General features: G+C 40.7%; 1 protein-coding gene across 2 annotated transcripts in view; it reads right to left on the bottom strand.

The window, feature by feature from the left end:
• Positions 1-4,727: 4,727 nt before the first annotated feature.
• LOC147883801 (osmosensing histidine protein kinase SLN1-like) overlaps positions 4,728-20,985 on the bottom strand; it is a 42,780-nt gene continuing 26,522 nt past the window's right edge. For both annotated transcript variants that reach the window (XM_087398250.1, XM_087398251.1), the window contains exons 9-10: positions 7,947-8,604; positions 4,728-5,477 (exon numbers count right to left, since the gene is read on the bottom strand). In XM_087398250.1, the coding sequence (XP_087254376.1) occupies positions 5,265-5,477; positions 7,947-8,604 (871 nt within the window). In that variant the 3' untranslated portion in view covers positions 4,728-5,264. The remainder of the gene's footprint in view (positions 5,478-7,946; positions 8,605-20,985) is intronic.

Below are 20,985 nucleotides of genomic sequence, written 5' to 3'. Positions count from 1 at the left end.
CCTGGTTGAGACCAGTGTGCCAACGTCTTTGTTTTTAAGGTTCCCATCCACTCTCTATGTGAGACGAAAAATACATCAGTCATGGAGGAGCAAGGGTGGGCTTGATACAAATGTGGAGCCAGATATTTAACATTCAACATTGTGGGAGTGAATACATAGAGGCCCAATCCTTTGAGCTAGAGTCTGTAAGTCATAAGAGAGGTTGCAAAAAGTTGCAAAGTTGCAAAGTGGTTCATATAATCATGACTTTAAGAATTAATCTAAGAGTTTGTTGAATTCAACATATAGATAATGTAAAGAAACACCATTTGCTTGAAAAATACACTTGTATGGCTTGGCATATGTCATAATGCAAATTCACTTAATTTTGGAGCTTGCTAGGTGAATACTAAATAGACATTATCATTTTAGAATATTGAGTGGAGTTGACCATTTTAAAAAAAGTCCAAACAAAGAGAGAAGGTACAAAAATATTGAATATTGTGTTTCCAAGAGTCATTTTCTCCCAAATATTCGATAATAGTGTCAAGAGGCACCTTATAATATTTAATCCTTTGGCCTATAAAATGCCATAATGAAAAGCATTCACATTCTCCATATTAGAAGCCATTATTTGCTGTTCCATCGTCATCTACAACCCCATGATCACTTAAGATACTCATTCACTTAGAAATCCATCTTTGCAAATCTCTCAGTTGTCTTAAGATGGCTTTTGCTTCATTTTGAGGATAACCAAAACATCATAATAGAAATGGCACTCAAGAGAATATAGAACTTACCCTATTCGAGCCAAGGTGTTAAAGTTTCCCTAAAACCTTTCGTTGTTTTGAATCACTCCCTTACCATGCTTCTTTTGTATAGGAAACTCACCCTTCTCATATTCTCCCATATCTACTTGCACTCCTTGTGAACTCGTCATCCTTAGTGGTCCACTCCTTGAAGTTCTTTGTGATAGCTCACTACATGATAGGCATTATTGTCAAGATGTCCATTCTAGCACTGAGAAGAGGAGAAGTTGGCAATGATAAAGATATGAAAGACCATCAAGGTTATTGAGTTTTGTCAAGTGAAATACAATACAAAATAAAGTGTTTGGCAATAGTAAGACATTTGTTATACATATGTAGGCTCATTCTCATGTTGTATTAAAGCCAAAAATGTTTTATGTTGGTCAAGAATCATTTGAACCCATCTACCAAAGTGCAAGTTATTTCTCTTCAACAATATATTTTACAAGATCATCATCTTTTGGCACTCATGCCATTTTTATGTCATCGATTGAATCTACATCAGATACTTGAATTAAAGGTTTTCTCAATTCTATAAGCTCATATGACAATCAATGTTTGAAAAATCAATGTGATGTTTTCTCTTGTGATCACGATGGTGTAAATAAGTAGAGGAGATTATCTTGTGTGTGATGTAATCCTAGTATTCTTCCTTAAACACCTTGGCCCTTAAGCGTTCAACCAAATGCCTTCTTCCATGTACCCATTACCACCTTTGGGCCCATCAACCAAGACCTATCCTTAACTCGGGATATCACATTCTGATTATTACTTTCTTAACAATTCCATAAAATTGGTTGATGGTTAAAACCTTATGAATCATTCCACGAGGCTGCTTGATGCCACATTTAGAGCCATCCCCTTAAATGATTACTTTATGAATCATTCCATCAACCACACCTTTGGTTCCCTCAACAAGCACTTGCCCTTAACTTGGGATTTGTAGATTTTATGTTTACCTTAAAAATCTTTCCACAAGATTGCTCAATTTCCAATAGATGCCATTCCATTCACACAATAATGATGTTTTGATCTTTTTGAGACCAAGTCGACTAAAATCTTGCAGCTGAGAGAGGAGGAACCTAGCATTTTACACCTTCTTAAGCACATATATGGAATGTCAATCAAGTAAGTACTTGCTAAAAGTTTATTTCAATGAGTTATAGGTAAACATCCCACCATAGAGGCCAAATTACAACATCTATAAGCTAAAACCACATGTAGAATTGGAAAAAATCGATTAACTCATCAATTGTGAATTGGCAACATACAAAGAATTAGTAAGGTATCATTACAATGGAATCCTCAAGTAAGACTTAGAGAGCATAATAGGAGGCTGCAGTAGGTGGTTTCAAGGAGGGGCCTTGAGTTAGAAGCGATGAACACCTCTTTCTAAGGGGGGGCACCATGGATGTCCAAGCTACCACACTCCAATCTCAACTAGAGAAGCTTTGCATTGATCTCCTTATGTAAATGGAAAGCACTTAGACATAGCATGAAAGCTAAATCCCTTGCAATCTCCCAGATCAAAATAGTGAAAAATATTGGCACTGATAGTGAATCAATATTAAGAAAAAAAATTAACTTTGAAGCACAATCTCAAGATATATATTGAATAATTTTTCATTAAAAGCGAAAGCATCACCAAGGAGGTTATATAATCAAGATTCAAGAAAGGAGTAAAGAGGAGACGAAAGGATTACCAACATATTTCCAGTATATTTTGGTTAACAAGGAGTCCCCTTGAAGAAGTATAAGAGCTCTATGACTTGTATGATGGCGGAGGTACTTCCTCTATGGGGGAAATCTTTTGGCGAGCTTTTAGCGTGAGATATTTAACCCATTTCCTTTGTTTTTGTGAGCTTTTTTGAAAAATCCATACATGTTTTTTTAATAAAAAATACGAGGGGGTTAGAATGGGCGGGGGGGATAGAGGTATGTTCATTTTCATAGTATGTCGGAGAGGTGGAAGAGTGAATATTATGCACAAAGGGGGGGCGCACGGGGGGAGGGGGTGGAAAGAGTGAAGATGAGTGGGAGCAAGAGGGGGGAAATGTGGAAGGTATGTTCACATGGATTCCTCGTCGAATTTCAGCCATTTTGAGTACTAACACGACCATATTCCGATAAAATTTGAAAAAACAGTGTTTTTTTTTAAGTTTGGCCAAACACCATTTTTCAAATTTTATCGGAATATGGTCGTGTTGGTACTCAGAATAGGCCCCAAGATTAGTAGTAGTAACTTGCAATTAAGACTATAAATACACACTAATAGGTGGATAGTGCTATAAGGAGTTGGAGTTCTGCAAAGGTACATGCCACCTTATGAAAAGCATTTGTACTAGAAGAAGTGCACCAAGGTGTGGTCAAAGGAAATTATGGAGTCAAGTTGACAAGCCAAAAGTTGATACAAGTAGGGTTTGTGGTAGACAAACTTGTTTAGAAATGACATCAAGATATGTTTAGTAGTGATGTTTTCCATACGATAGGCCAACCTTTGTCAATAGTTACATGTAGTCAAACATGGGAAGCTTTTCAAAAATGGGGACTAGACTTTATGAGACCCTTCATAGTGGGTCAAGGCAGAAAAACTTAGATATAATTCCACTCGAAGTACTACAAATTCATATTTGGGAATACCCATCAACTTGGGCTATCCCAAAGAGTTTGGAAGTGACTAAGGAATTCATTTTTTGAATCATGATCATGCATACGATAGCAATGACCTACTATATGTCCAACTTATATTTGGGCAAGAATATCTTGTTCAAAAGCGCTTGATTATGATGCGTTTTTCCCCATTACACGTTTCTTTAATCTTGGCATGTTGTGGCCATTTTCCTCTATTACGGTATCTTTATTTGAAATGAGAATAGGGTGAGTAACAAGCCAACAAAGATTGCTACCGCCCAACCATAGGCATGAAAAGTGATAGGTATGGTTCACGAGTGTAAGGCTTCAAATGACCAATCTCAACATTCTTGTTTTAGCATGAATAAGCATACCCAAATCTCTAAGTTGATAGCTATTCCAAAGGCAGGAGTGGAGTGGCGTATCTTCTTGAGAATTAACATACAACGTGCATTGTTATTTACTAGTGAGTTAGTAAAATGCTTAAGTAGACACGTAAATTCTATGAATTCATCAACTAGTGATTACCGCTAAGTCTTTTCACCAGCAAATTATAAAACAGAGTTTGGCATCTTGTAGTCAGACCTTGAAACAACAATGCCCTTGCATTCAAACTATCATTTTTTCCCTCTCAAAGCAAGGGACTTCCAAAGAACATCTCATGACAGGGATTTCCTCAATTATATCATTTCATCTCTATGTTTGCTTTGAAATGTCTATCTTTAAAGTCTCTGCACCAATAAGCATGCAAATTCCCAAGGATGTAGAATGCATTGCAATGCACAAAACCCTCAGCATTATACTCAATTCTTTATGTTGTGTTAAAAATTATATGCGCACTTCCAGAGATAATCTAGAATCCATTAGATCATCGGATTCTAGATCATCTCTAGAATCCATTAGAAGGGACACAAAGTTGGCTAGTCGAGTTGCCCAGTTCCCCTATAAGTGTGTTGACTTATTAGCATAGGCACACCTTTTCTTTCTACATTATTTTAATAGTCACTTTTACCCTCATGATACTTGTGTGAAGTTAAGAAAAGGTCGCATAGATGATTTATCCAGAAGCTTAACCACCGATCCACTATGCTTTTCAAAAATAACAGCTTGCCCTACAACACTAAAGATCGCCACTTCTAGGATTAAAATCACCTGGACAAAGTCTTCAAATGCCATACTAATTTGATGACACACATATTTGGGCATCCACAAACAGTCAAATCAGTTGAACAAACATGACCTGATTGCCAATCTTGACCATTACTTGAAAACCATAAAAAGAAACGACAGTTTCTGTCCAACAAACTACCAGGAAAATTTAGTGCAGATCTGTGCATTTGATAGGTTTCTAAAATGGTAGCAAAGACTCTTTGGACAGTTGTGATCACAATTCCTGTTTAGTCTGTCTACAGAAACACTACGCTTAATGTATACTTTTGAGCTCTTGAACGACTACTCCGCCTTTGAAGTCTCACTTAGGAACGCATGCTACAAAGAGACTTCACTATATAATACAATCGCCACTAGTTCCATTAAATACAGGAAGAAGAGAATTCTCTTCGAATTTCAGTGACATTCATAGCAATAGCGTGGACCACACTCCAGTGGTCTAAATACAGCTGCCAGAACATTTACTTTCAAATATTCAGGCATTGTTCTACAAATGAAGAATGGTGTCTAAAACCTGCCAAGCAGCAAGCCGAAAAGAAGAGGTTGAGTGTTTCAACTGAACTAGAAACACTTAACACTGTGGAAGGGAAACTTGTATACATTAGAACGCTCTTAGTGGCCATAGAAAATCTTCCATGTCACGTTTTATATGTCCTGTTCTCAGGATCTGCCCTGTCATTGCTCCATTACAGTCTGAATGACCTCAATGAGCTGCTTCGCTTGGAAAGGCTTGCAGGCATATGCATCCATTCCTGCCTCCAAGCACTTATCTTTGTAACCCTGTATCGCATGTGCAGTGAGGCCAATAATTGGCTTTCTTGGAAAACCAAATTTCTCCTCATTTGCTCTGATAATCTTTGTTGCTTGTAAACCATCCAGGACTGGCATCTGCTCAAGTTCAAACCAACAAATGACTAAGTAAATGTAAATTTTTCATTTCTCAATTTTAATCTTTCTTGTTTCCAATATCAAATTGCAAGGGCATGCCAAAACAGGATACACGTGCACACACATACAGCCGAAAAGGAAAACACTCAAAGAATGTCAAACCCTAAACATGCCATGCAAACAAACATCACACACACGAACAGTAATACAACTCTAGAGCTATTGTGGCTGCTAGAGCTCCTAGATTTGTTTCCATGATACTTACATACAACTAACTTTAAGCCACCCTATGCAGCCTTTGATTGCCCTCCCCCCCTTCACCCCCTCACCCACACGCATGTGCGCACACACAGAAGCCCTTCCTGTTAAATCCTAGCGTGAGGAGAACATATTGACTTCAGGCAGAGTGTTTCTTGAAACCTTAGGACTCTCGTTCTGGAGCAGAAGTTTCTTTTTGTTTTTCGCTCTTTAATGTTAGCCTTCCTCTTGGATTATAATGATACAAAAATGAAGGTCACATTTATATGTGTGACTTGTTGGAGGTTGATGACAAAGAAATTGCTAGCAGCAGAGAGGACCCAAATGAGTGTTGAGGAGGCACCATCAATGTTGGTTAAGAGCGGTTATAGCAAGTGCTATGAACAGTTTTCTTTTATGACATGGTCTGTGGTGATTCTCAATCATCACTCCATATGGAAAATATTTAGGTCCGATTAAGTGTAAAGCTCAAATCATAGGCGCTTGACGTGGATACCATAGCATCTGAATAGCATGCATTCGTCTTGCAGCATTCTTTTCCTGCCACAGCAGCGAGTTTCCTGTATGGGAAGCATTAACTACACGCTCAACCTATAACGTGTAGTTGCAGTCAAATCAAGTAGTGTAGCAAATAATGGAAGACAATCTGCAGCAATTTTGAATAGAAAGCCATGCATGATGAAGAGCAAAGTCACAAATGTGACAACTGAAACTGAGTATCAATTGTTGGATGAGGCTGGTTTGGGGTGAATAAAGAGAGGCATTGTGAATCTGCCCCAAGATATCTCACTGAAACTATATGACTCTTGTCTTCAAAAATACCTCTAAAGCAGCTTCAGCTGCTCATACATTACTGAGAAAAGCCTCCTGTTTATTGCTTAGCTGGCTGGTAGTGTTGGAGACTTTTTTTATCTGAAGCAATTAACTGTTCCTCTGACAGTCTTAACCGTATCCGAAACAAAATATGCAGTTGTGCATAGGGACGATGAAATTGCTGAAGTGGCTGTACAAGGGTGACCAGATGCTCTTTAAAAAATTTAGTGTACCTATCTCCCATGCGTGTGGACATAACTTCATTCCATGCATCCAGAAAGAGAGTCGAACCATAGCAAACTTAAACTTTGATGTTCTTTAAATGAAACAATGCAGTCGTTGGAGAATACCAAGAGCAAGTACAAGAGAACGCAATAATCTACTTGTCACATGCTTTAATGAAGTCTCAGATGGTAGTTTCGAGTTCTCTAAGAGAAGCAAAAGTAATATCCAAAGTTCAAGTGAGGCCAAACATTTCCGTCTTCCAAAATTTTATGTCATTCAAGAGATCAGTTCTCCCTGCCTACTCCTCACAGTGATGCAGTGCATAAGCCTGGTGCATGTTGTAATGAGTTTCTCACTGACAAAACAGGCAAAGATGCACTGCTATCATTAATCTGACCCTTCAGGAACCCATGTAGTTACTCATCTAAGTATGGGGAAACATTCCCCATTTTTTAAAGCAGTATTAAGTCTGAGGTATAGTCAACGATAATGGGGGCTTACGTCTTCTTGTACCTCTTTAAGGCTGTTTAATGAGACTAATGTTCAATGTTTAAAGAGTCTCCAAAAAAGGTTTTAAGAAAGCAAGGCTTTTACTCGTGCTGTTTTCAGCATTACAGAAGTCTTTCCTTTCCTTAAACTTCATAGTCTTAGCAAGCCAATACATATCCAGGCAAAGGAGATACTGCACTTTCAAAATGCTGATGTGGCATGTCAGTCCTCAACAAAAAAGATCATTCCATGATCAGCTGCGCCTTTACCTTCAATGAATGATTGGATTACCTAGGAAACGAATCTTATATACAGTGTTATGATTACTTCACATGGATAGGAAGTGTAGAGAACAATCTGAAACAGACCTAACTCAAGCTACATAGCCACCCAAGTTATAATTGGCATTCATGCTCAAAGATAATTCCTGGATGCTTTAACACCAATCAAAAGCACTTACATACGAAAAGCCTCCAATTTTATACATATGCAGATTTTGTTTCTAAAAAATTGTTCCGCAGGTGCATGTGTTTGCAACCATTTTGAATGGTTGTCTCCTTTTTCTTTCCTTTGTCCTATTTGTCTTATTCGTTAGAGAATAATCTAACAGGAGAGCGCCCAGAGAGTTAATGAAAGTGCAATCCAAAAGTTTCAAAGACAACATAAAAAATAGAGATATTATACCTGCACGTCCATAAGGATGAGGTCATAATTGTCCCGCCCCATTTGAAGGGCATTTAAACACTGTTGCCCATCGCTGACAACATCCACTTCAGTTCCAAATTTCTTCAACTGCTGACATGCCACCTTCTGATTTACCAGATTATCTTCTGCAAGCAGAACTTTCATGCCTTTTAAGGGAAAACCATGAGAATCATGTTCCCCAAGCTCATATGATACTGGTATAGCAATTCTTTTCAACGATAATCCTGTTCCACTTGAATCTTCCCCATTCTCCATATGTATGGAAGAGGAATGAACCTTCAAACTCAAGGCATCACTGTCTATGTTGCAACCAGTGGATACGTCTTTCTTGTCGATCAGCCTCTCTTCCTCATTCAACGGGTCATCACCGAGTACATAAGAATTCCCTTTTGGTTTTGGGTTGGAGGTAGCCATTTTCTCTCCTTCAACCTTTCTGATGTTGGGCATAGACCGAGATACAATAGAGTGATTAAGATAGACTTCCCCAAAACTGTGATCTGCTTGTGATAAATTTGCAGACACCTCCTTGTTACAGGTGGATGGGTCTCCTTTATCAAAGCAAGCAACAAAGTAGAAAGTGCTCCCCTTTCCTAACTCGCTTTCCAGCCAGATGCGACCACCCATCATACCTACTAGCCTGGTGCAGAGAACACATGACTAATTCAGACTACATATTCAGTTGCATGCACGATAAAAGATGTGCAAATACAAAGTCAACTAACCTGGTGCAGAGAACACATCACTAATTCAGACTATAACTTCATTGCATGCAAGATAAACAATGTGCAAATACAAAGTCAACAGCATAATCAACATTTGTAAAGACACGTCCTTTAAGCTTCATATGCTGTTTTGAGAGAAGATCAGTATTTATAGCAATAGTTGGCAATCACAATCCCAACAACATTGGTGGGTCACCTTCAATGTCACTATATCTGAGAGGAGAGAGGCAGTGTGGTGAACCCATTCTTTGAAGAGGTGGTGTAAGTGCTATTTAGTCGTGTGCCGACCAGTTTTGCTCGTGCTTAGGACTGTTTCTATTCTCTACCCTTATCTTCTGTTTAGTGACATTTTCTTCTATTCTTTCTGTTCCTGTTGTACTGCTGCCTTGTATTGTGTTGTGCAGAAGGATGCTCACAAATCCAGAATTTGCTGTTTATTTTTGTTGATGTTATTAGGCATAGTTTATGGCATAAGACATTTTGAAGATAAATGAACCCTGCAAAAGGATTACTAGCTAGGGGCTTACAGTATGTTGTAAACTTGGATCAAGTGTCTAACTGCTTCATATATTCACCTGCTTGGTCTAAGCTAAATTGAAATAGATTTAATCCTTCCTTCTTGATGTTGCTCTGGTTTTACTGCAGTATTCTATCTCACAACCACACTTTAATAGGGCAATGTACATTGTTCCTGCAATAGAGCTAATCTGTATGCAACCTCATTTATTCTTTCTGTAACCCTGAAAGGGCCATAGTATCTGGGAGATAACTTTGCATACACTTTCTGTTTGCCTTTAAACTTGCGGAGCCTAGCTTTTTCAAACTTCAAAAGTACCCAATCCCCTTCCTTGAGATCTAACTGTCTCCTATGCTTATCTGCAGCTCTTTTATGTTTCTCTTGAGACCTTTCAATTGCTGTCCGGACTTGGCTGTAAGCTGTCTGGAGGTCTCTCACAAACTGATCAGCTGCAAATATTTCATCTTTGGTCCTCAATATAGGTGGCAAAATCACCTTCCCATATATGACCTCAAAAGGGGCTTTCCCTGTAGAGCTATGTACTATATTATTGTAAGCAAACTCTACTAACGGTAGGTACTTTTCCTAGTCTGAACTTTGGTCACCCACATAGCATTTCAGCATATCCAAAACTGTAGAATTTGCTACTTCACTTTGACCATCTGTCTGAGGATGGAAAGAAGAAGAAAAATTCAGATTTGTCCCCATGTTATCAAATAAAGCTCTCCAGAATAGACTGGTCATTCTGGGATCTCGATCACTAACAATGGACTTAGGCATACCATGATGTTTAAAAATCTGTACCATGAAAAGCTTAGCCATATCATCTGCCTTTATGGTTTTGCGAACCGGAATGAAATGAGCTTGCTTGCTGAATCTATCAATGATAGTGAGGCACGGGAAGAGGCATAAGTAGGCCAGGTGCCTTCCGTCTATCATACTTCACTTTCTGACACGTAAGGCATTCAGTAACAAACTGATGTATATCTTTCCGTATCCCTGGCCAAAAGAAATACCTCTCTAGTGCTAGAGTTGTTGCTGTAATTCCTCTATGTCCAGCATAGGGAGGTGCATGGCATTCCTCCAAAATCTTTTTCCTCATCTCCTGGGTGATGCATAGGCAATCATCTTTCATTAAATACCCATCTTTCAAGGAATAGTGACTGGTGGATTGCCCCTCTTGCATTTGCTGTAAAATTTCACCAAAATCTGAATCACGAGCATATTGCTCCCTCATGCCTTCCAGGTCCTGGTGATAAGCAATAGTCACATTATTGACCTGGGGTCTCCGGGATAAGGCATCTGCCACTCTGTTCTGAATTCTTGGGGTATGGACAATCTGAAAATGATACATTGACAGCATGTTTGCCCATTTCATATGCTTCTCGGAAAGCTTGGTCTGAGTCAAAAAGTATCTCAGACTTTGGTGATCTGTCTTAACAGTAAAATCTGCACTCAAAAGATAGTGCTTCCATGTATGGATGGCATGAATTATAGCCAATAACTCTTTCTCATAGATTCCTAGATATCTTTCTGCATCCCGAAGTCTCCTGCTTTCATAGGCTACTACATGGCCATTCTGATGCAATGCAGCCCCAACACATTCTCCACAAGCGTCGCAATCAACATCGAAAGATTGATAAAGATCCGGGACTACAAGAATAGGCTCTGTAGTCAACTTCTCCTTGAGTGTATTGAATGCTTTCGTCTGTGATATTCCCCATGTGAAGGCTGCATTTTTCTTAGTAAGGTCATGTAATGGAACTGCGATATCAGTAAAATGTCTGATAAACCTTCTGTAGTAAGAACACAGGCCTAGGAAACTTCGAACTTCATGCACAGTTTTCAGCTCTGGCCATTCCTGAATGGCACGGATCTTCGCCATTTGTATCCCATTCTTGGATATTATATGCCCCAGATAGTGGATTTCTTCCAAGAAGAATTCACTTTTCTTGCTGTTTGCGTAGAGATGATGATTTCTCAGCTCTTGAAACACTATAGCAAGATGTTCTCTGTGCTCTTCTTCTGTCTTAGAAAAGACTAAGATGTCATCAAAGAAAGTACCCGTAAAATGCCTGTACTTTCGGAAGATGCGATCCATCATTCTATTGAATGTGGCTGGAGCATTTGTCAACCCAAAAGGCATTACTAAGTATTCATACAACCCGAATGTAGTGCGGAATGTTGTCTTGTGCACATCCTGAGGCTGTATCCTCACTTGGTGATAGCCACTCTTTAAGTCTATCCTGCTGAAAACTGAAGCTTCATTTAACTGATCCACCACATCATCAATGCGCGGAATAGGGAATCTATTCTTGATGGTCATTTTGTTCAGTGCGCGATAATCGACGACATACGGAATGAACCATCTTTCTTCTGTACTAGCAGTACAGGGGAACAAAAAGGAGACGAGCTGGGCTGAATCAACCCTTTGGACACCAAATCCTGTACCTGAGCCATAATCTCCTCTCTCTGAGTCGCACTGACTCTATAAGGTGATCTGTTTGGTGGCTCACTACCAAGCATTAACTCTATCTGATGATCTTCTGGTCTCTCTGGGGGTAACTCCCCTGGCAAAGTATCAGAAAAGCAATCTTTAAAGTTTATAAGAAACTGAAACTTATCTTTGTCTGCATCATTTATTTCAGCATGCATATCATTCTCTTTTTCTTTTACAAAAACCCTGATTTTTCCCCCTATGCACAAACTGCCTTGCGATGAAACCAAGGCATTCCCAAGACTACATCATGATGTTTCAGTGGAGAAATGAAGAAGTCTTCCTGATCCACATAACTCTGAACATGAAGACGGAGCTTCCCTATCAAGGGAGTAACTGGCACAAGATTCCCACAGAACATCTGATCGGCATCCAAAGCCCTGCCCAACTCCTCCGTCTTTATTCCCAACCTCAGGGCTAGATCCTCTGATATGAAATTATCAGTAGCCCCTGGATCAAATAAAATTAGCGCTTGCTGGTCTCTAACTTTGCCCCATGATAGCAGCAATTCTCGTTCTTCTAGGTTCAAAGCATGACTCAGTATGTCAGGAATTCCCCCCACCATTGGCTTTTGCGGTCCTCGTGGCTTCTCTGTCTCTTTTCCCTTCGAAGTTGAAGGCTTTTCTGGGCACTGGGCAGCCACATGCCCCTCTTTGCCGCACCTAAAGCATTTCCCATCTCTACGGAATTCCGCTATTTGTTCAGGGGTGAATAGAGATTTGCCTTTATAAGTCTTTGAAAACTGAGTACCCCTCGGCTTTTGAGGCTGAAACCCTTTCTTTTCAGCCTTGGAGTACTCTTTCTTTTCTGATTTTGAAAAATCAGTTTTCTTTTTTATCAGCACGTCCTGCATGCAAAGACAGCACTGTAGATGGATCTTGTAACGGCACAAGGCTAGCTACTGAAGCTGAATGCATAAGGTCTTGAATGTTCTTTGCCCCCAAAGCATTCACTACTGCCTGAATTCTTGGAGTGAGACCTGCTCTGTACTTTCTCATTTGGGTGCCTTTGGAGATCTTTTTGAAAGGTGCAACCTGTAAATAAGCATCCCAAAACTTTTGGTTGTACACATCCACTGTATCTCCTGCATCCATATGCAAGCTGTCCCAATCTTGAAGAACATGGTCCCTGAACTGTTTAGGCATAAACTGCTAGTAGAAGGCTTTCTTGAAGTCCTTCCACTTCCTTGGGGCTGACCCATCTGTGGTCTGTGCACTCCACCATGCACTAGCTGTTGCTGTCAAGTGCAAACTGACCATTCTTAACTTGGAGGATTCTGAAAACTTTTCTGTACCGAATGCAACATCAAACTGCCTGATGAACTGCAATGCTTTGTCTGTATGACCATACTGTCCATTGTAGGTCATAAACTTGACAGATTTTCCTCCCTCTTTAAATTCCTTGGTCTCTTTGGAAGACTTTCTCTTCCTAGACTTCTTGTGTTTCCTTCTTTTCCTGGATGGTTTATCTAATAAGGAAGAAGAAGACACAGAAGTCGAACTCGAGGTAGACGGTGATGGACTAGGAGATCGGTGATGATGCTTCGATCTCTTTCTGCTATGGGACCGTCCCCTATGAGATCTCTCTTTCTCAGGCTGTACACGAGAGTGTGCCTCTGGCATTGGCACATCATATACTGGATTAGGCATAGCTTCTGCTTGAAACAAATGCTGAGCCCTTGGATCCCTTTTGAGATTTTCCATCTCTTGTATACGAGTGCGTACCATATGTTCAAATTCTTGTTGAGTTTGCGGCACACTTCTCTGTCTCAGATGTACATCCCTATCTTGTGAATCCCACTGGATAGGTGATTGATCCATATTCTGAGATCTGCAAATTTCACACACCGTGTAGGTACTAATGCACAACTACCTTTGCTTTTCCAACAGAAAAATACCTCAACAAGAGGTGTTTTACATTCACAACTTGTGCCAGTAACTGGGCTATCAATTCAAAGCATAAAGCCACACAGTTGCCAAAGCATCAACAACTACATTCCCCTTTTCTGGCTGCTGCAGATGGCTTCAAAAGGCATCTGTTTTTCCCTCTTTTCACTGCTCAAAGACATGCATACTCTTTTTCTGCAAATCTCTGATTTCTCTGCTTTTCTCTGCTTTTCTGCTGCTTTTCTGACAGTAGAAATCTGCTTTCTCTGTTTTCTCTGTTTTCTCTGCTTTTCTGCTGCTTTTCTGACAGTAAACGTCTGACAGATAAGTGAAAATTGCTAGCAGAAACAGTCTCTGCAACTGTTCTTTTTTTTTGTTTTTTTTAAGAACAGTAACCAGATAGAGTAACTGGCTAGTTACTCTAACCAGACTGACTGGTTCTGGTCTGGTTAGTCTGCAACTGGACTAACTAGACTGGTCACAGTCTGGTTACAGTGACCAGACTAGACTGGTTGGGTCAACTAACTGGACCTCTAACCAGTCCAGTACCAAGGTTGAGTTAGATTAACCCCTGGTCAGCCATGTCAGCATCCAAGTCACCTGTTAGAATGCCAGGTCATCTCACACGTGTCAGCACCACGTCACTTATGTGCCACGTGTCTGTTGACCTGTCAAGACCTTTGCCACGTGTGCGCCACGTCAGCTCTGGTGCCACGCTGGCTGCCACGTAAGCCTAAGGATGAACCTAGGTTGGATCACTGACGTCGCGCGTCGCGCCTTCTGGAGAATCTGTCGCGGGACCTTCTAAAGAATCCGTCGCAAGACCTTCTACGTGCGCCTAACCGTCAGGCCTCCACCTTCGATTTCTTTAAGCAACGAACGATGAAAGCACCCGTTCAGTGCAGGCGCCTCTCAAGCATAACTTTGAGCGTCAAAGTCACCGGTCCTTCGTTGTCTCCCGAGAACCTGGCTGGCCTAATATGAGCGCAGCTTACGCATCCTTGTGCAAAACGATTCCTGGCACAGCACTTTCTACAGGATAATCCTTATGCAACCGAACAGATAAACGTTGATGCATCTTCTTCGTTTGCAATTACATCTAGAATCCTTTCCCGAGGCAATAGATAGCAGCTGGCTTCGCTTCTCCTACACCTACGCCAATCTCTAAGGTTCTCTTTTGCTAGATCGTCATAGTTTGGGAAAACTATGAGCCTTATGCTCTGATACCAATAAAACCGACTCGCTCATAAAAGACAGCAATTACACTTTCATAAGCTCTCCCTCACTCCCTCTCTCTGTAGATGCACCAGGACAAAACGTCGGGCTGGACCCCCCCCCAAGGTATTTTATTACTTGAAGAGAATCTGTTACAAAAGTTCAGCGTAGAGCTGTCTGGTAACCTCTCTTTTTTCAAAACGTGAAAAATCCCCTTTATTACAAGAGCTTCAAGCTCATTTCAAATTGGCAACATGCCACTTGTCTAAAATCTAGACTAAGTCCTATTACATGCCACTAAGGGCCATTCTGGAGTCTTCAAAGCACTTGGTCACACGAACCGCCTCCTAGATGCTTGTCAGGCTCCCGTAGCGCTTAGGAAAAATAACTCTTCCTAGTACCTGCAACAATTAATTAAAGCGCACCACCATGGCACCCATTAATTGTTAGCGCTTTGCATGCAAATAACACACTGTGGACTAATTCTAGTCACGGTGGGCGTCCCCACTGAACACATGTGCACACCTAACAAATATATAAAAAATATATATGTATTTATTCTCTGGTTGACCGGAGTCAACACTCTTGATTATAATTAAGGAGCTGTGACCAAGGGTCGAGGCGCCTTAATTATAGCTAAGTCTCTCCAACCGAAGTTGGCACATCTTGGTTAACCGGGGTTAACCCTCTTGGCGCATGCCAAGTCTTGTTGACCAAAGTCAACACTCTCTGACCGTAGTAAACTCTGTAGTAATCTGGTTAACCGCAGTTAACCCTCTTGGTAATAAACCAAGTCTCCTTGACCGAAGTCAGGTTTACTTGACTAAAGTCAAGTATCTTTGACCGTAGTCAATCCTTTGACCATTAAAATAACTCTTTGACCATAATTAACACATATAAAACTCTTTAATTATGATCAAATAAATGGTCAACTGTACTTTGACTTAGGATATTTACATTGTGGTGACAAGGCCCGTCTTCAGGTGGAGAAAACACCCTCAATCCCCTCAAGAGAGCGTCATTGGGTGGAGCAACAGATTCCCCTGATGACTTTTTCAGCTTTTGGTCACGTCTTTGGACCAGCCATAAGCCTCGAAAGATCCCCTCCCTGGTTGGAGCAAATGTAGGTAGATGGTAGTTGCCACTGTTGTGCAAACAGAATTTTGGAGATGATCCCGCACTCTCTTTGGGGAGGCATGGTGGAAGGGATTGTCCAGTGCCTTGGACCCCCATCACTAGTATGGACAATCTTTAAGATCCAGTTTTTGTGGCAGTCCCTAGGCTCCTGCCAATGCAGACATTCAGTGAGGAGAGTGGATGTTACAGCCAATCAAATCTTGAAAACTGAATACTATGAAAACATGAGAATCACAGGCTCAGGCACGTCATAACCTCCCTGTAAACCTCAGTGTAGCATTCCACACACAATGCGTACGTTTTTGTTCATGCATGCTAGACACAAATCCCACATCTCCATACATGAGCCTAGATGCCACGTGTCATCAATCTAGGTTCTATCTTAAATGCATCATTCTACCCCTCTTGGGATACAATTAATTCCACTTGTCCCTTCGAACACTTCACAATTTGATGCTTTTAAGACCCTTGGCCTTAGACTCATTTAGTCCATGCCATTCACCTCACCGAGCAACCTTGGCATTTATTCCTTTGACCATTTATATAAAGCACAATTCAGATTATTTATGATTGGCAATCCTCTAAACGGAAAATGCCGACTAACCCTTCCAAGGTCATGTTACCTCAACTAGAGCATAATTTTACTTCTTTCTTTGGGCATCAACATCCTCAATGATGAAATCTGGGAATGCTCTCCGCATCTGGTACATGGACTTTAAGGTCGCCTCAGATAGAGGTAAACCATGCCATGCAACCAACACCGTGGGTATCTTCTGATTGAGTACTTGCATTGTTCCTCGGTCCAAGATTCTTGTTGGTTTGCGCCTTGCATTATCCTCTATCTCTTGAAAGAAACCAACACCCTTGATTAGTGAGTCACTTGGATACAAAACCCATTTTAATCTAGAAACGTGAAACATTGGGTGCACCTTACAAACCTTGTGGTAATTCTAAATCCATAGGCCAACTTGCCTATTCTTTTAATAATTAACCACGGCCCATAATATCAAGGTCACAACTTAGCATACTCTCTTGCAGTCAAACACTTCAAGGTGAAGGAACTCTAAGAAAAACTTTTTCTCCTTCCTTAAACTCGCTGAAAGATCTATTTTCATCCGCATACGTCTTAGCTCTATCCATAGCTTGGCGGATGTTAGCTCTTGCACCTGCTAGCATCTCCCACATCTGAATAATATAGTCACACTATAAGGCACTTTCTAAGGTATTCCAACCCTTGGATTTTCTCGTCTATAACCATAGTTCAACTCAAACATTGCACCACGAGTAGTTGCTGCTGGTGCAGAAGATACGAGGACACCTACCACCACGGCCTTGAGATCGTCACAGTCTTCTCCTCAAATTCGTGGTTACCAGCCTCACGAGGGAGCTCGCATGTATATGTTCTTGCATCGTCATCCCGAGGACGTCGAGGTAGAGATGAGCCAGAGCAATAGGAGGAGGAGGCATTGGCAAACACTACAAACTTGAAGGACTCAGATCAAGTGCAAGAGTGGTACTTCCTCTTCCTTTTCAGAGGCTACACATTCGTCTGCTCATCACAATGATGAGGCAGCAGATATTGGAGAGGAGCCAAGGCTCTAACTCTAAAGACTAGATAGTAGAGTGTAGCAGCTAGCTTGTAGGCCTTTGAGGCTTGGTTTCATGGACTATGTATACATACTACACTATATCATCATGACATGTATTACATTTTGTTATCTTTTGAATCGATGATTGACTCTTGAGTCTTGAGCAATGAAATCTCGTCCATGCACATCTTTCGCAATGTGTATCTTCAAATGGGCATTCAAATTTAAACTTGAACTTTGAAAGTTGAATGATAAATCTTGATTTTAAATTATAAAGTTTATTGGTTAAACTATGGCCTATGCATAATGCACTTGCAACTGTAGTCTAGACTCTGTGGCTAGCCGCTAATTACTAAGTAGATTTTTTCTTTGTAAATTTTATGTCGACTAAGGACTCTTTGCCTGTAGGTTGTCACACGTGTCTTGACTCTTTTGAGAGTGCTCAATGTACATGTATGTATCTGAGAGCTCTTTTCAAAGAGAGAGAGAGAGAGAGAGAGAGAGAAAAGGGGGGAGGGGGGAATCTGGAGATAATTATTTATATTTTATATATAATTTATATAAAATACAATTTTTACCGGTTTCTAGGCGAAACATTTGGCAAAATCTAGAAACGTATATTGTGATACAAATCGTCATCAATCTATCAAGTATTACCCACACAAAGTCGTGACTTCTATGTGTTCTAGGTAAATCAACATTTAAATCCATAGAGATGCTTTTCCACTTGCTAGATGGAATTTCTAGTGGGTGGAGCAAACCGCCTAAGTTAAGACCCTCTGATTTGTTTACTTAGCACTTATAGCACTTCAACAACATAATCATGGGCGTACTTATTCATACCAATCTAGAGGAATTGTCTCTTCAAAAGAGCAAAAGTCTTTTCAATTATTGGATGTCCAAAACTTGAACTCTCGTGATATACAAAAATTAGTGTAGAGTATCTCAAGCTTTCTTCCACTTCGACATCCTCCGTAGTTCCGTAGGTGTGTGATCTGCATTTTAGTCACCTTTGAATTGAGATCTTGAATGTGTATGCTCCCACCTATATAGAGTAGAGGCTACCCATTTGGCATTAGCTTTCAAAGTACTCAGTGCGGACTTTAGCAACCTAGAGTTTGCAAAAGACAAGCTTGGTGGGGGCGCATCCTTTTAGAGATCTAGCAATGGAGGGGTTTGTGGGAGCATCTCATTTTCTCTCTTCAAGGTAGAAAGCCACGTTGAGAACTAGAGTTCTCGAATCATTGGTTCAATTCTTTTTAAGCAACAAAGGCACTAAAGCCCTTTGGAGAGATTTTATTGTTCATATATCCGAGACTAGGATATGCCAAGGCATGCTATCACAAGATTCTTGTGAAATCGTGGGCTAGAGATCTCGACTATATCCACAAAACTATGTCATAAACCCTAGCGTCCAATACCACCAGAGCCCATCCACAAGGAACCCTCTACATAGCACCCTGCAAGCACCATGTAGATGGCCAAAGCCTCAACCTCTGGTCCAAGCCAAACCCTTAGATTGAGCTGAAATACCACACAATAGCCTTCGCCAATCTTTTTTAGAAGCTCATCCCATTATAAATAACATCCCTGGCTGAATAAAGCCAATTGCCATTTGCTACTATTCAAATCCTCTAGACCGACGTTCGCCTACCAGTCTTAATCTCAAGCCCCCAACCCCTGCTGAATTTAGTCTTGTAATCTAAAGATTAGCAATCCAAGTACATAACATACTTCCCCTCTTCATGCATTTACTCATGCTTAAATGGAATTGGAAAAGTCTAACTAAACTTTGGCCGATAGATTGAGCTATCCAATCCTTCCATGACTCCTCAATCAAAGACAAGCTCTTACCAAGCTCTCTGTCGTTGAAATCCTACTCCTAAAAGACAATAAACAAGTCACTCAATCTAAAGAAGATTATCATTCTTAAAAAATCTTTGTACCTAGGGGACATCATAACATATACCGTAAAATACTTCTCAAAAACTATCAAGAATCAAAACACCCAAGTATCCTAATCCAAAGACAAAGCCCCTAAGAATACTCAATCTACAAGATGTCAACATTCCAACTCGAAACACCATGATAGAACATCCAACATGAACTGCCGTATCTTCAAATTTTTGATAGCCAAGGAAGAATCATACAAATGTAACTTACTACCACACCTAGTATTTCATAGGCAAAGTGATGACCGTTCGTATAGTCCCTTAGGTAAGCATTTTCCACCAAGCCCTTTCCTTTTCCCACCACACTTGAAGATTATCGGTAAATTCTCTCAACCATATTCTCTCAGCCATATTACTATGAAATGCTGCCAAAAAACAACTCCCTCCTTGGATCTACAACAAAACCAACCCACATAGTTGGTAATTATACATGGCTTTTCTCACGAAAACATAATAGTCAATCCTTATCCTGGTGAATTCTCTTAATGTACCCCTTTCCGATTTCATTCAAGGCCATTTTCATTTATATCCCCTGCTTCTGCACCTTTTACTTGGCTTGCACTTAGGTTATTGTTTCCACCTTGTTCAATATAGACACACCTAAAAATACGACATGATGATGTTAGAGGTCAACATCTCTTGATGTCACCTAGAGAGAGGGCGCCTTGCTTGTGGGTGTGCCCCCCCAATGAGAGGCTAGGGTAGATGAGTGAGGGCCTATGTTGTGGGTGTACCCGCCCCCGCCCCCCATTAGGGTAGGCATGCGCCCCCTATTTGCTCGTATTCATGCCATGGTGGCTGGTTGTGAAGGCACCTTTTATGGGCCCTAGATGTGGGTTGTGGAGCAGGGGGTGGGACAACCTGCAAGTCAGCCACCTTGGCTGGTTGGAGCCCCCACTAGGTTGGGGCTGAGCCCCCCCTTTAGCCCTAGTGATGGGTCGGCCCTACAGCAAGGGGTATAGTTAACACTTGGCTGCCTATCAACAAAGGGACATTATACTTCCTCGGTGACATTAAGGTCTCCCAAAATCTGGGTCAACTCAACCTCACAAACAATGCTCATATTCTTAGAATAAACCACTTCGTATGTGGTAAGAACATTTGTAGATCCAAAGGATAATAACAAAACTGTCATGAAATCTTATCTCACAAACATCATCCTCAGCCAAACCAGGTTCCAATAGATAACACTTGGCTACCTATCAACAACGACCCGAAAACGGGATATTCTACTTGGTGAAACTAAGGTCTCTAAAATCTAGGGTTGACTCTGAGTTTGAATCTTACAAGCCCTTCTAAACCTAAACTTCCATTTAGGTTGGAATGTTGGTTACTCGGTTGTCATCATTGGTGGATTCTTGTGTGAGGAAATTTCTTTGGCTTTCAATTTTCGCGTAACAATCGTGTTTAATACGATTATTCTTCACTTCAACCTCGCTCACGCTCTCCATGAGAACCAACCTCAACCATGTGGCATGAGAAAATCGTGGAGAGGACGTGAAA

Source organism: Dipteris shenzhenensis, chromosome 27 (genome assembly GCF_047967505.1).
Source record: "Dipteris shenzhenensis isolate YYH24624 ecotype China chromosome 27, Dip_SZ_1.0, whole genome shotgun sequence".
Lineage (NCBI taxonomy): Eukaryota > Viridiplantae > Streptophyta > Polypodiopsida > Gleicheniales > Dipteridaceae > Dipteris > Dipteris shenzhenensis.
The sequence above is the reverse complement of the archived record's forward strand: the minus strand, read 5'-3'. Positions and strand labels throughout refer to the sequence as shown.